Source organism: Saccopteryx leptura, chromosome 3 (assembly GCF_036850995.1).
Source record: "Saccopteryx leptura isolate mSacLep1 chromosome 3, mSacLep1_pri_phased_curated, whole genome shotgun sequence".
In the NCBI taxonomy this organism is placed as follows: domain Eukaryota; kingdom Metazoa; phylum Chordata; class Mammalia; order Chiroptera; family Emballonuridae; genus Saccopteryx; species Saccopteryx leptura.
The window spans coordinates 87,124,491-87,138,100 of NC_089505.1; the positions used below are offsets into that span (position 1 = coordinate 87,124,491).

At 60.1% G+C, this 13,610-nt stretch overlaps 1 protein-coding gene across 7 annotated transcripts in view; it reads left to right on the plus strand.

Moving 5' to 3' along the window:
• ESPN (espin) overlaps positions 1-13,610 on the plus strand; it is a 31,546-nt gene that overhangs the window by 10,266 nt on the left and 7,670 nt on the right. For 2 of the 7 annotated variants that reach the window (XM_066374911.1, XM_066374906.1), the window contains exons 3-10: positions 3,501-3,687; positions 3,823-4,005; positions 4,156-4,287; positions 7,159-7,360; positions 8,925-9,172; positions 11,775-11,936; positions 12,027-12,222; positions 13,537-13,563. In XM_066374911.1, the coding sequence (XP_066231008.1) occupies positions 3,501-3,687; positions 3,823-4,005; positions 4,156-4,287; positions 7,159-7,360; positions 8,925-9,172; positions 11,775-11,936; positions 12,027-12,222; positions 13,537-13,563 (1,337 nt within the window). Of the gene's footprint in view, positions 1-3,500; positions 3,688-3,822; positions 4,006-4,155; positions 4,288-7,158; positions 7,361-8,924; positions 9,173-10,892; positions 10,926-10,970; positions 11,246-11,774; positions 12,223-13,536; positions 13,564-13,610 lie in introns of those variants that run through there. The other 5 variants (XM_066374913.1, XM_066374907.1, XM_066374910.1 and 2 more) reach the window with 4 other exon arrangements.

Consider the following 13,610-nt stretch of genomic DNA (forward strand, 5'->3'; position numbering starts at 1 on the left):
CCATGGAGCCATCCTCAGTGCCCGGGCCAACTTTGCTCCAATGGAGCCTTGGCTGCGGGAGGGGAAGAGAGAGACAGAGAGGAAGGAGAGGGGGAGGGGTGGAGAAGCAGATGGGCGCTTCTCTTGTGTGCCCTGGCTGAGAATCGAACCCGGAACTCCTGCACACCAGGCCAATTCTCTACCACTGAGCCAACAGGCCAGTACTCACTGATGGCTTTGAAGAGCCAAAAACACAAGAGGCGGCCCTGGCCGGTTGGCTCAGCGGTAGAGCGTCGGCCTGGCGTGCGGGGGACCCGGGTTCAATTCCCGGCCGGGGCACATGGGAGAAGCGCCCATTTGCTTCTCCACCCCCCCCTTCCTCTCTGTCTCTCTCTTCCCCTCCCGCAGCCAAGGCTCCATTGGAGCAAAGATGGCCCGGGCGCTGGGGATGGCTCCTTGGCCTCTGCCCCAGGCGCTAGAGTGGCTCTGGTCGCGGCAGAGCGACGCCCCGGAGGGGCAGAGCATCGCCCCCTGGTGGGCAGAGCATCGCCCCTGGTGGGCGTGCCGGGTGGATCCTGGTCGGGTGCATGCGGGAGTCTGTCTGACTGTCTCTCCCCGTTTCCAGCTTCAGAAAGAAGAAGAATAAAAAAACACAAGAGGCAAGACCCTGGCACACCTTGGGAGGAGGGGCTAAACCAGGTCCTTCTCAGCCTCTCTCTCATGGAGTGATCTTAGAGCTCTGTGCCTCAGTTTCCCCATCTGTAAAAGGAAAGCAATGCTAATGCCTGCCTTATGAGGTCATTTTACAAGGATGAGACGAGAGAACATGCGTCATGCTCATCACAGTGCTTGGAACAGAGAGACTGTCCCATAAATGGTACCCACTACCACCATTCTGAATGATGACTATTACGATAACTATTATAAATTCCTCTCCCCATCTGAGTCCATTCATTTATTTCTTGACATTCATCCATAGTTTTGTAACATGAGGGTACCCCTCCTCTGGCCTCCAGGCTGAGGTAGAAGAGGTAACAAGGCTAGCACCCCATCTTCCACCCTGGCCCAGCTGTGTCTCTGCCCCATGTCGGAGGGCTTCCCAGGCTGGAGCTGTGGCCCCCAAATGGGGATCAGGAGTACAGAGGCTGAAATACTAATCGTCATGGTGAGGAGCTCAAACGTTTACTGAGCATCTCCTCTGGGCCAGGGACTACAGCTGAGAGCGCCAGCTGGGGACTCGGCCAGAGGCCACGACCACCCCTCCCTGCCTGAGTCCTGTTCTGTGCCAACTTCTCAGACCTCCTGCTGGCTGGGCACCCCTGGGTCATGGATACCTGCCAACCAGGGGTTGCTGGGAGGGCAGGGCCCCCAGCAGGTTGGGCTGCCTGCACTAGCAGTGTATGAGTGTGGGTGTTGCCTCAGACATCCCCAAAGAGAGTCCGATGGGCCCTGGGGGGTGGTCCCCTCTAGCCTTGGATACCCAGGACCCCAGAACTCATGGTGCCTTGGTTACGGGGTGAATAATTCAGGCCACCAAGTGTCGGTCATGAAATATTAAACGGGTTGTTACTGACGCACCAGCATGAGAATGCGTGTGTGGGGGCGATGCTGGCAGTGGGGCGTGGAGGCTGGTGGCCCCGCGCCAGTGTGTCCCTGAGGAGAGGTGTGCATGTGGGTATGTGGTGTCGGCAATACTGGCTCGTGGGTGCCACTCTACCCTGACACCGGTGGGGTAACGGAGGGCAGCCAGGCATGGTCCCTGCTCCTCCCCAAATGTGTGAAATGCCCCAGCCAGTGGCAGCTCTGTGTCTGGGGAGAGGCAGCCCACAACAGGAGGAAGGAGAGAGCAAGGACTGGGTGCTCAGTGCTGGCTGCAGGTGGCCTGGGACCAGAGGTCAGGGAAGTGACCCCTGGGACAGGGAGAAGTCACCTGGGAGGTTGGTGGGAGGACTGGGAGGGAGGAGCCAAGTCATGTTGGGGGTGCCGGAGGGTGAGTGAGTGGGCAGATGGGAGAGGAATGGGTGGCCTGGCTGGAGCCTTGATGGACAGAGGGGCTGGCAATTAGGTGAGGGAGGGAGGGACTGAGGGCGTGAATAAATGGATGGGGTGGAGCATGTGATTGATGAAGTGAGTGGGTAGAGGGTGAAGTCACATGAAGTACTGCACTACCCGGGGCACAGAGGCTGAGCCCAGCACTGCAGGACACAGACAGCCCTCATCATGAGCTTAGAACCACTGGGGAGGTCAGTGGGCAGCTCATGAATTTGGGCCTAAGGTTGTGGCGCCACCTCGTGCTCAGCTCTGGTAACTGCACTCTGGACAGTCCGCACCCCACTGTGAAGTCAGAAAAGCAGGTACAACCCCAGCAACACTCTATCTCACGGGGTTGGTTCCCAGTTCCCCAGTTAGGACTGTTGTGTGGGAGCTGGGGAGCTGGGATGAGGGGCAGTGACACCTAGGTGCAAGCTAGGCCCCAGGGAAGCCCCAGGGGCTGCATCACCCAGGCAGATGTGCACTCATGTGCCGCTTACCAGCTGTGTGACCCAAGGCATGTCATAGCCTCTGCACTTCAGCTGCCCCTCTGCAAATGGGAATGATAGCAGGAGCTAAATCAGGGTGTTCGATGAGACCTGCCTGCTGACACAGCACAACACAGCACACCAGAAGTGCTTGGGGAATGGCGGCCATAGCCAGTAGCCAGATTAATGGCCACCACCAGGATACCCAATTGAATTTTAATTTTATGTATATATTCCTTTTTTTTTTTTTTAGAATTTTAATTTTAGACAAACAACATACTGTGTTTCACTATAAGGATACCTTATACAATATTTGGGATATATTTATATTTTTTAAATGATGTGTTATTTATCTGATATTCAGATTTAACCAGGCATTCTGTGTTTTATCTGGCAAGCCCACCACTCTGCCTCCTGGGAACTCAGCCTTTTGGGGGAGGCAGGGGCCAAAGTCAGGCATGACAGGTGGTCCATGGAGTGGGCTCAGGGCAGTATGGGGAACAGAGGTAAGAAAGGCCTGCTCTGCCTGGGAGAATCAGGGCAGGCCTCATGGAGGAGGGGTCTGTGCTGCTGAGTCTTTAAGAGGAGGGAGGAGGGAAAGGCATTCTGGACAGAGGTGGGGCAGGATCAGAGGCAGAGAGAGCAGACAGCAGGTGTGGGGACATAAAGTGACAGTGGGTAGGGAGAGGCCAAGTCACCATGTCCTTGTAGATCTTGGTTAAAAAATAAAGAAAGTGGGCTATTTTTGGAGGGCAAGGAGAGCTCAGGGGGATGTGCAGGGAAAGGAAGCTGCTGGGGGAAGGGGCAAACCAGAGGTGTCTCCTGAAGGAGGCTGGCACCGGTCTGAGTCCAGAGGGAGTAAGGAACAGTGGGGCCTAGTGACTAGGCCTTCTCTGACCCAGCCAGCAGCTCTCCAGAGCTCCTGGGAAGGGGATGAGGGTCGTAAGAGGGCGTTGGAAGGGGTTGGCGCTGAGAGCCTCAGTGGGTGCTTCCCGTTCGCAGAGGAGTGAATGCCCAAACCAAGAACGGTGCCACGCCCCTGTACCTGGCGTGCCAGGAGGGCCACCTGGAGGTGACGCAGTACCTGGTGCAGGAGTGCGGCGCGGACCCGCACACGAGCGCCCACGACGGCATGACCCCGCTGCACGCTGCGGCACAGATGGGCCACAGTCCGGTCATCGTGTGGCTGGTGAGCTCCGGGACAGGGAGGTAGGGTGGCGGGATGGAGTCCGGAAGGGAGCAGGGCCTGCCTGGGACGGGGCGGGACCAGGAGGGGCCTGGCGCCAAGCCCCCCTCCCTTCTTTCCCCACCCCCTCCCGCCCAGGTGAGCTGCACCGACGTGAGCCTGTCGGAGAAGGACAGGGACGGCGCAACGGCCATGCACTTTGCAGCAAGCCGCGGCCACGCCAAAGTGCTCAGCTGGCTTCTGCTGCACGGCGGCGAGATCTCGGCTGACCTGTGGGGCGGGACCCCACTGCACGACGCCGCGGAAAACGGGGAGCTGGAGGTGAGGGCGGGGCCGGGGGCGGGGCCTTGAGCCGGAGGGCGGGCGCCCTCTACCGGCACCGCGCTCTTATCGCAGCCCCGCCGGGGCACGGGGATCAGGGATCCGGAATCGGGGCTAGCGGCGGGGATCCTCCCTGCGTGCCCCCTGCAGTGCTGCCAGATCCTGGTGGTGAATGGCGCGGAGCTGGACGTCCGCGACCGGGACGGATACACAGCTGCCGACCTCTCGGACTACAATGGCCACAGCCACTGCACCCGCTACCTGCGCACTGTGGAGAACCTGGTACGACCTGGACGCAGCTCCCGCGTTATCTCATCCCTCTCCCCGACCCGCCCTTCCCCCCAGAGGCAGGTCTTGTTACCTCTTTTACTGCTGAGGAAGCCGGGGTGCAAGGACGTGCAGCCCCTTGCAGGAGGTCACACAAAGAGTAAGGGCCCTAGGCCACAACCCCACAGGGCTTCTCAGCCCAGACCGCTGACCATTGAGGAGTGCGGTGGGGTGGGGTGGGGGGTGGAGGCAGAAAGGTCACAAGAAGAAGGACCAGGGTCATCCTGATAAGAAGGAAGGCTGGCAACAAGTCAGTTCATCGGGCTGACCACAGCCCACACGTACAGCTCATTTAATTCTCATCACCACCCTCTGAGGTAGGTAGCGCTAGCATCTCCGTTTCAGGATAAACTGAGTCTCAGGGAGACCCAAGGTCACACAGCTATTAAATGGTGGCGCCCAGTGACCTGGCCTCCCTGGACCACGACACCACAGGTTCACTTATGGTGAACTTACTTTTTTGGAAGCCTGTGGTGCTCTTTTTAAATTCTCTGATCATGGTTACCACAGCCGAGAAGGAACCCACTGGGACTTGAGCGCAGGTGTGGGTGGCTTCGAGTTCAGGGTTCTGCGTCATCTGGTGTCATACCTGCTTTGGGATATGAGAGAAGAGGAAAGTGGGAGGCCTCACAGGTGCCATCGGAAGGACACTGATCAGCTCCAAGGGCAGCCCGGCCACCAGAGGGGTGCAAATGAGGCCCGGAGGAGAGAAGAGGGGGTGGTCCCTTGCCCTCAGCACTGTCTGGCTGGTTGGTGAGCGGGGGGGGGGGGGGGGGGGGGGGGGGGGGGGGGGGGGAGGGGGGGGGCACCCTGGTTCTGGGGACTGCAGAGCACAGCCCAGCCCCAGCGCCAGAGAGTGAACTGGACCTGAGGGGGAACTTCCCCCGGAAAAGGCCAAGATAGGAGGGTCAACCTATATAGTGCAGGCCTCGTCAGCGAGGTCCACAAGCAGGTGTAAGCACCCTGGAAGGGGCCTTCCTGCACCAGAGGTGAATTCCTTCCAGTTGAAAAAGTCGGTGACTCTGTGGCAGAGGACAGGGGGTGGCACCATGCCCCACATCCTCTCCAGACTGCAGCTGCTGGCAATAAAGAATAAGCAGCACTCCTTGAAATCTGACTCCGGCAGGCACCCAGTCTTGGGCTTTAGGGTGTAATCTCAGTCAGTCTTCGCGGTAATACTAATATAATACACTGCTCACAAAAACTAGGGGATGTTTCAAAATGAATACAAAGCGATAAAAAAATTAAACATTTGATTTATTTTTTTATTAAACAAGAACATCAGAAAAGCAAATGACAAGTCAAGGATAGTTGTTTGACTATGCAAATGAGATGCAAAACCGACTTGTATTTCATTGGTGACCATGTACCATACAAACGGCTAAAAGGACTGGGGTACCTGCACGTTCCCTGATCCCCTCATTTCTGTGAGCAGTAACGGTGGATACATACAGCATTCGCTGACTCCCCCATGCCCTGGCACTTCACCAACTTAGAAAATCACTTTAACTTTTAGCTCTGGCCCCAAGGGCCAAGGGTACTGTGCTGGTTCCATCCCTGGTCAGGGCGCACACAGGAAGAGATCGCTGTTTCTGTCTCTCTCTCTTGCGCTCCCTTCCTCTCTCTCAAAATAATAAGTACATTTTTTAAAATAAAATCATGTTAACTTTTAAAATCATTGATACTGGAGCAGGAAGTACTGCTGTCCCATTTATAGATGAGGAGCTCAGCTACAGAAAGGAGAAGTGACTTGCCCAAGGTCAGGTAGCTAGGAAGTGGGGGAGATAAAACTTAAAGTCAGCCTCCTGGGCAGGAGAGTGACCCATGGGGTCAGGCCTGGCACTGCCGGTGCCCACTGCTCTGGCCAAGCAAAGAGCATCTTCAGCTGCCCCTCCCCCGGTCCCAGCTGCCATGACCAAAGTGTGTGGAGTGGGGGAGCCCCGGCCCCCTCACCAAGGGGGCCCCAGCAGCAGCAGTGACAGAGCCCCACCACAGAAGATGCCAGCCCAGAAAATGCCAACAGTCCCGCAGATCCCCTGATAACAGGCCAATGAGTGTGGCTGCTGGGCTAGGCCTGCCTCCCACTCCCGGGGGGCCTGTGACACTTCTCAGGCAAGGAGGAGCAGGCCTGGGTAGAAACAGCAAGCAGGCTTGCCGGCAGCAGGGCCAGCATGGGCAACGTAAGCAGGGCCCCCACCCCATTCCGCTCCCAGCGCGGGAGGGTCAGGTCCGTTGGCAGGGGCACTGGCAGTGGCAGGGAATGGCTGGCTTGGAAGCCTTGGCTCTGATGTCCACCTAGCTCAGCTGGGCCACCCAGGCCCCACTCTCTCCCCAAATACCCCGTTGGGAGTCAGGGTTGGGCTGGTGTCGGGATTTGCCTCATAGGGCCAGGGGAGACAGGAGTTACTGGCCAAGTAATGCGGGATCAGTCCTTCCTGCAGGTTGTGGGTGCCCTGTATACCCTTCCCTGCTCACAGCTGCAGAGCTGGAGCCCTCTCCCCAAAGATACACTGACGCCCAAGCCCTCTGCCGGTCGGTGAGGAAGAAAGCTGTCACCGTGCAGTTCTTCCCTGAGGTCCAACCCAGGGGTCGCTCTTCCATCAGTCTCTCAGCCCGCCTGAGTAGGGAGAGGCCAGGAGTAGGAGTTTCCCAGGAACCTGCTGTCCTGCTGCTGAGGGACTGGGCCTGAAAGACCCTCTCATGATGGGGAAGAGAGCCTAGAAAGGACATTGGCTTAGCCAAGGGCACACAGCGAGGGCATGCCTGACCCAGGGCACACTGGTCTCGGGGCTGGTTGTCCTCACAGCATCTCCCTCTTCTGCTCAGAGTCTGGAGCACCGTGTGCTGTCCAGGGACCCATCCGCTGAGCTGGAGGCCAAGCAGCCGGACTCGGGCATGTCCTCGCCCAATACCACCATGTCAGTCCAGCCGCTGAACTTCGACCTCAGCTCGCCCACCAGCACCCTGTCCAACTACGACTCCTGCTCCTCCAGCCAGTCCAGTGTCAAGGGTCGGCGTCCTCTGCATGGTGAGTGGGCCAGGTGGGAAGAGGGGGAGGGAGGAGGGCTGGAACCAGGCCACTGGGCCCCGAGGGCCAGCCCCAGGCCCACTCCGCCCACAGCTGGTGCTAAAGGCTGCCCAGGTCTCCAGGAGAGGACGCTGGTCCTGGTGACAGACAGGTGACTCTCATACTTGTGTGTTCCCATCGCAATATACATGTATATCCACACATACTCTCCCCCTGACAAAACCCTCACGTACCTCCCACAATATCATATCCTTACTCACATATGCACAAGCTGTCCCCCAGACTTTATACACTCAAGGGTGCACACTTGGCCTGACCTGTGGTGGCGCAGTGAATAGAGTGTTGGCCTGGAACACTGAGGTCGCCGGTTCGACACTCCGGGCTTGCCTGATCAAGGCACGTATGAGAAACAATCAATGAACAACTAAAGTGAAGCATCAACTTGTTGCTTCTCTCTCTCTCTCAAACTCTCTCTCTCTAAAAACCAATAAAAAAAAAAAAAAAAGAGTGGGCCTTGGCCAATAGCTCAGTTGGTTAAGAGCGTTGACCTGAAACAACAAGGTTGTGGGTTTGATCCCCAGTCAGGACACACATGGGAAGCAACCAATGAATGCATGACTTGAGTGGAAAAACAAATGAATGCTTCCCTTCCCACTACCCTCTCTCTTCTTTTCTCTCTCTGTCTCCCTAAAAATCAATAAAAATTCAGCCTGGACCGGATAGCTTGGTTGGTTGGACCGTTCTCCCAGAGCACAGAGGTTGCCAGTTTGATTCCCCGGTCAGGGCACACACAGGAGCTTTTCAATGTTCCTTTCTCTTCCTGTGTGTGTGTGTGTGTGTGTGTGTCTCTCTCTCTCAAAAAATAAATAAATGAGTGCACACTTGTACGTGTGTACATATAATATACAGATATGAATGCACGACTGCACATACAGAGCTGTGCAGTTATAATGCACACACCTACAGTACACACAAGCACACAACTCCCCCTTCTATACCCTAGATGTACTCACACACACTCCATGTCCACAGATTAATACAAACACATTCGTAAATACAAAGAAGCATGTGTACTCACCCACAAACATACACATGCACAAAAATTCAAGCAGAAGCCAGACACCCGTGCACACACACTGACCACACCCTGAGCATGGGTGTCTGTCCACGTGCGATGCCTGTTTCGTGCCACCAGGTGGTGGCATGCAGAGATGGCAGGGTACCCTGAAAAGACTGGGTGTGGCCACCCATATTCCTGCCACCTGTCCTGCCAGTTCTGCCCTGGGAAGCAGCCCCTCCGCCCTCCAGGTGGCTCCGCTCCACAGGCACACCCTGGAGCCCAAGGCTCCCTGGGGCGTCCCCTCCAAACTGGAGCCTGTGTTTTCTCCCCCAACAGGTGCAGGGTGAGGGGAGGGCAGGGCCAGGGCGTGGGTGAGGCCATACTGGGCTGTACCCCTGAGTCTGCCTTGCTCCTAGGCAAGCTGTTTATGGACAGTAGAGGGTCTCAGTCCTGGGGCACAGCCTCCCTGCAAACTCGCAAACTCAGCCTTCCCTTCCTCCACAGTGCTTCCCAGCGGCAGAGATGCGTCCATACAGAGCTACATGGACATGCTGCACCCAGAGCTGAGCCTGGCCCCGGGCAAGGCGGAGAGAACCGCACCCCCACTGCCACCACCCAGCTTCCTTCCACCACCCCCTCCCCCACCAGGCTACCCAGCTCCCAAGCCCCCAGTGGGGCTGCAAGCGGCTGAGATCTACATGCAAACCAAGAGCAAACTCCGCCACGTGGAGACCCTGGCCTTCAGGAAGGAGGTAGTGGGCCTTCACCCGCCTGCTTGCCTTTTAGCACGAGACCTGGGCTGACGAGAGGCGGTGGAGGCCAAGGACCGCCTGGCTCGTGGGTACAGGGCGAGGATCCCAGGGCCAGTGGCCTATTCAAGAGTCCACATTCCTGGCCAGCCCCCTTGGGGACTCAGGGCTGGGCACTGGGCTTAGGAAGATGGGTAAGACAAAGGCACTGCCCACTGGGGATCTGGGGGCAGAGGAGGAGTTAGGAACATACACCCACCCAGATGGTTGTGCCTCTCAGGGGGGCTGGGTCCTCACCACCTCTTCCACAGCGTGGCAGGGTAGTCATGGAGTGTCAGCAGAGAATGTGGACAAACTGCCCCTTCACAGACCTATACATCCCTGTGGCCCAGACAGGGAAGGGCCCCAAGGAGGGGTGTCCTTTGGGTGGGAGACCCGGGGAAGTGTGGTTGTGGAGGGGAAGGCCAGGAGAGCCCGAGGCCAGGAGAGCGCAGCAGCAGGACTGAGGGAGGGGTTAAACGGACTCTGACTCCCAGTTTGGGGCTTGGGGTCCCAATGGGGTGGAAGGGCCAGGCCTGAGATGGGAGTCCTGGGAGACAGGGGAGGAGTCCAGTGTGGGCACACTGAGAGCAAGGTGCCTGGGGTGGTAGGGCCTCTGGGACCCTGGCTGAGGCGCTGGAGTGGAGCAGGGGACAGAGGGTTGCTCTGGGCAGCTCTGTGAGCCCTCCGCAGGGAGGCATGGAGGGGGCTCTGGGGCACTGGCCACGCGGACAGACTAACACTGCTTCGAGAGGCAGCCTAAGTCCTTGGGTGGCTGAGTGTGGGGTGGAGGCTCCTGAGTGCCCTGTGGGACCCCTGGCCCTGTAGTTCTCTCTCAACCCCAAGGCAAGCCACCGGATGGCTGAGCTAAGTAAACAATTCGCACAGGTGACCCAGGTCACAAGGCCGCTGGGTGGGGGAGGAGAGGGACATAGCCTGCACAATGAGTCTACCTGCCCCCTCCCATGCCACCGCAGACTAAGCTCAGTCGGGTCCCCCTTTCATCTCTAGAAGGTGTGGCCCCAGGAGAGGCCTGCAGGGGACTGAGGACTTTTCCCACCAGGAAAGCCACAGGACTGGTGGCCAACCTATGCCCCCTCCCTTTCTCTGAGCCAGAGCGCCAGGACTTCGGGTCCCTGTTCCCCTCCCGGGTGTGTGCGTGCCAGGCCGCAGGCTCCGGGCAGCTCCACAAAGGGCCCTTTGTGTGCCCGCAGCGCCCCAAGCCCCCTGGCCTGGTTGCCTGACCGCGGCCAGAGCAGGGTCGTGCTGTCTGCGCCTCGGGGCTGCAGGGGGCGCCGAGGGGGCGGGCTGGCCCAGAAAACAAATCCTGCGGTGTCCGATTTCCTGCAACGTGAGCCTGGTCAGGTGGGGCGGAGGGTCCGGGGCCACTGCGGGCATGAATGAGCTGGGAGGTGGGGCAGGAGACGGCCCCCACCCGTTGACTCGGCCTTTGGCCCCACTGCCTCCCGTCCTCTCTGAGCACGGCTTAGTGGGTTGCAGCGGCCACGGGGCGGGCGCTTAGCTGTCACCCGAGCCGCCTTGCCGCCCCTGAAACCCGAGGCTTGGTCCAGGGTGTCGGTGTCGCTTACGCGGAGGGCGATGGTTTCCAGATGCGGCAAGGGAAGGGCGGGGGCGTGACCCGGGACCTAGGGGGCCAAGTGAGGGAGGGGTTCACCGCCCGCGGTCAGGCCCGCATTTAATGTCTCAGAAGACGGAGGTATGGGGAAAGGGGGGAATGAAGGCCCTGGTGCTCAGTAGCACATAGTGGAGGGAGAGAGGCGCAGGGAGAGGAGCCACATCTGGCCGGCAGGGCAGGCGCGGAGCAGCGGCCAGGTGTGGCGGAGCCGTGGGCGCCCCCGTGGCATCCCCCCCACTGCCCAGGATTGGCGGGCCTGGGTGATGTCAGGCCGACAAAGCTCGTAGGCGCTCAGAGGCTCTGAGGCTGTAACCTGAGAGGAAGGATCAGGTAGCGCAGGTGTCGGGTCCATGCCGCCCCCGCCGCCAGGTGCACAGCGGGGGCCACCGGCACAGGCGCAGGTAGGAGCAGTCCCAGCCCCGGGCTGGGCAGCTGAGGGCTCGGGGCATACAGGAGCTTCATAGGACACAGGCTTTCGAGAGGGCTCCCTCGGCCGGGATCCCCGCGAGAGGATTCGGCAGGGACTTGGGGACGAGCGGAACGGCGTGGCAGCCGGGTCTGGGGTGCGGCTGAGGCTTGAGCGCCGGCTAAACCAGGAGCTGCCCCTTCTCCGGCTCCCCCTGGCGTCTGGGCTGGGCCACCCCGCCCCTGGGCCCGCCCCTTCTAGCCTCAGTGGGGGCCTCGGCGCCCCTTGGCCGGTGCCCAGAACCCCTCCCTGTAGGGCCAACCGAGCCTGCCCTTCCACCGAGGTCTCTATGCCCCTCGTCCCATCCCCGCTCTGAGAACAACAGGGGCTGGGAACACGGCTGGCTTCACCCTTCGACAGCTGCTGGCCGTGAGCCCCCGGGAAGGTGACCAGCTGGGCGTGGAGCGCGCGGGAGACATAAGGGACAGGGGCCTGAAGCCCACTTCCCCACTGTCTTTCCGCAGCTGAGCTCCCGCAACGGCCACAACGGGCTGCGGAGGCAGGACTCCGCCCGCAAGCCCCGCGCCTTCAGCAAGCAGCCCAGCACGGGGGACTACTACCGACAGCTGGGACGCTGTCCCGGGGAGCCGCCGGCCGCACGCCCGGGCATGGCGCACAGCGAGGAGGTGCGTGCCCGCCAGCCCGGACCCGCTGGCCGTCCTGGACCTGGCCGGGCGGCTCGCTTCTCACTCGCTGGCCCCTCCGCTCCCCCGCAGGCGGCGCTGCTCCCCGGGAACCACGTGCACAACGGCTGCGCCGCGGACCCCAAGGCGTCCAGGGAGCTGCCGCCTCCACCGCCGCCGCCGCCGCCCCTGCCCGAGGGCCTGAGCTCGCCTCCGCCCGCTCCGCCTCTGCCCTTGGAGGGCGCCGGTCCCGGCTGCGGGCAGCGTCGCTCCTCCTCCTCTACTGGCAGTGAGTAGGGGCGGGTTGAGTGGTGGGAGGCGGTGCTAGCCCTAAGGGGGGAGGGAGACCCAGACAACGCCCCCTCCCCAACTACACTGCCCCAGAGCTCCCTCTTTTATTTACTCCTTTTTTTCCCTGCAGCCCTCCCCAGTGAGGATGGACCCTAGGGGAGGGAGGGCTCAGCCAGAGCAGACCTGAGCTTTGTGACCTAGGCCAAATCCCCTTCCCTCTCCAGCTTGCCCATCCAGCGGGGAAGGCCTCCCAGGGCTGGTGGCAGCTGTCTGTTGAGCCTGTGCTATCGGGAAGCTCTGAGTAGAACTAGCTTTGAGGAGGCAGGGCTGCTGGCCACCCTCCTCTCTGCCTCACATCCATCCTGAGTTTCTCCCAGCCTCCTTCTCGGCTTCCTCCAAGCCAGCTAGCTACAGCCCTGAGCCTTTCTCAGGTGCATCGGAGACTCGGAGACTCTTCCCAGCCAGACCTCCCCCAGGGACTCCAGGTCAGCTCAGGCCTGGCTATGGGGACAAGGCCAGTGACCCATCATGTCTGCTCCCCCTGGTGACTCTCCTGGGCATCCTTTTTCAAGAGCTAGACTGGTGACCAGGATTCCTGGGCTTCTCTTCTGTAACACCAGGCCTGCCCAATAGGGCTGCTGGAAAGCCAGGGAGGTAGTCTCAGCCCAGCCTGGCAGGCCGGGCCTTCCTCACCCAGCCACTCAATGCAGGGACTGTACTTAGTGGCACCATCCAAAGCTTCATCTTTCTGACTAGGAGTGCAAGGGGGGCACAGCAGGGTCCAGGAGTGGGCTAGCTTGTGTTCCCTGGGGTTCCTAGGGAGCCCCAGCCCCTGCAGACCAGAGCCCACAATAGCACCAGCTGAGCCTCCCCTCCGAAAGGGCCCCCAGCTCTAGGGTCCGCTTCTTCCCTCTGCAGCCCGGAGCAAGCATGAAGCTAGGAACGGAGGGAAAACAGAGTCTGGGCTTCCTCAGACACCCCTTCTCAGCAGAGCCTGGGCTGGGTGCCCTATCCCAACTCAATGCCAAGGTTGAGGCCCTTGCTAAGGGGACCGGGGCCATGGCAGCCCTGTCCAGCCCTCAGGGTACCAGCAAAGCTGGCAACTGAGCAGACCACCCTTGCGGAACCCACAGCAGCCTGAGCCAGAGTCAGATCGGCTGGAAAGTTCCACCTCCCCTCCCCCTCCTCTGCACGTCTCCCTTCCCTCTTCCTGCCCTCCCAGGCCCTCTCTCATGGTCCCTGCTCTCCTAGCCTCACCCCATACCCCCGCCAGTCCTAACTCCGCTGTCACTTCTCTCCTTTCTGTCCCTAGAAGTGAGAGTCCTGAGGCACAGGAAGAGTGAGTAGCTCCCTGCTTGGCTCCTGGCTGGGGTGCGGGGGTGGGGG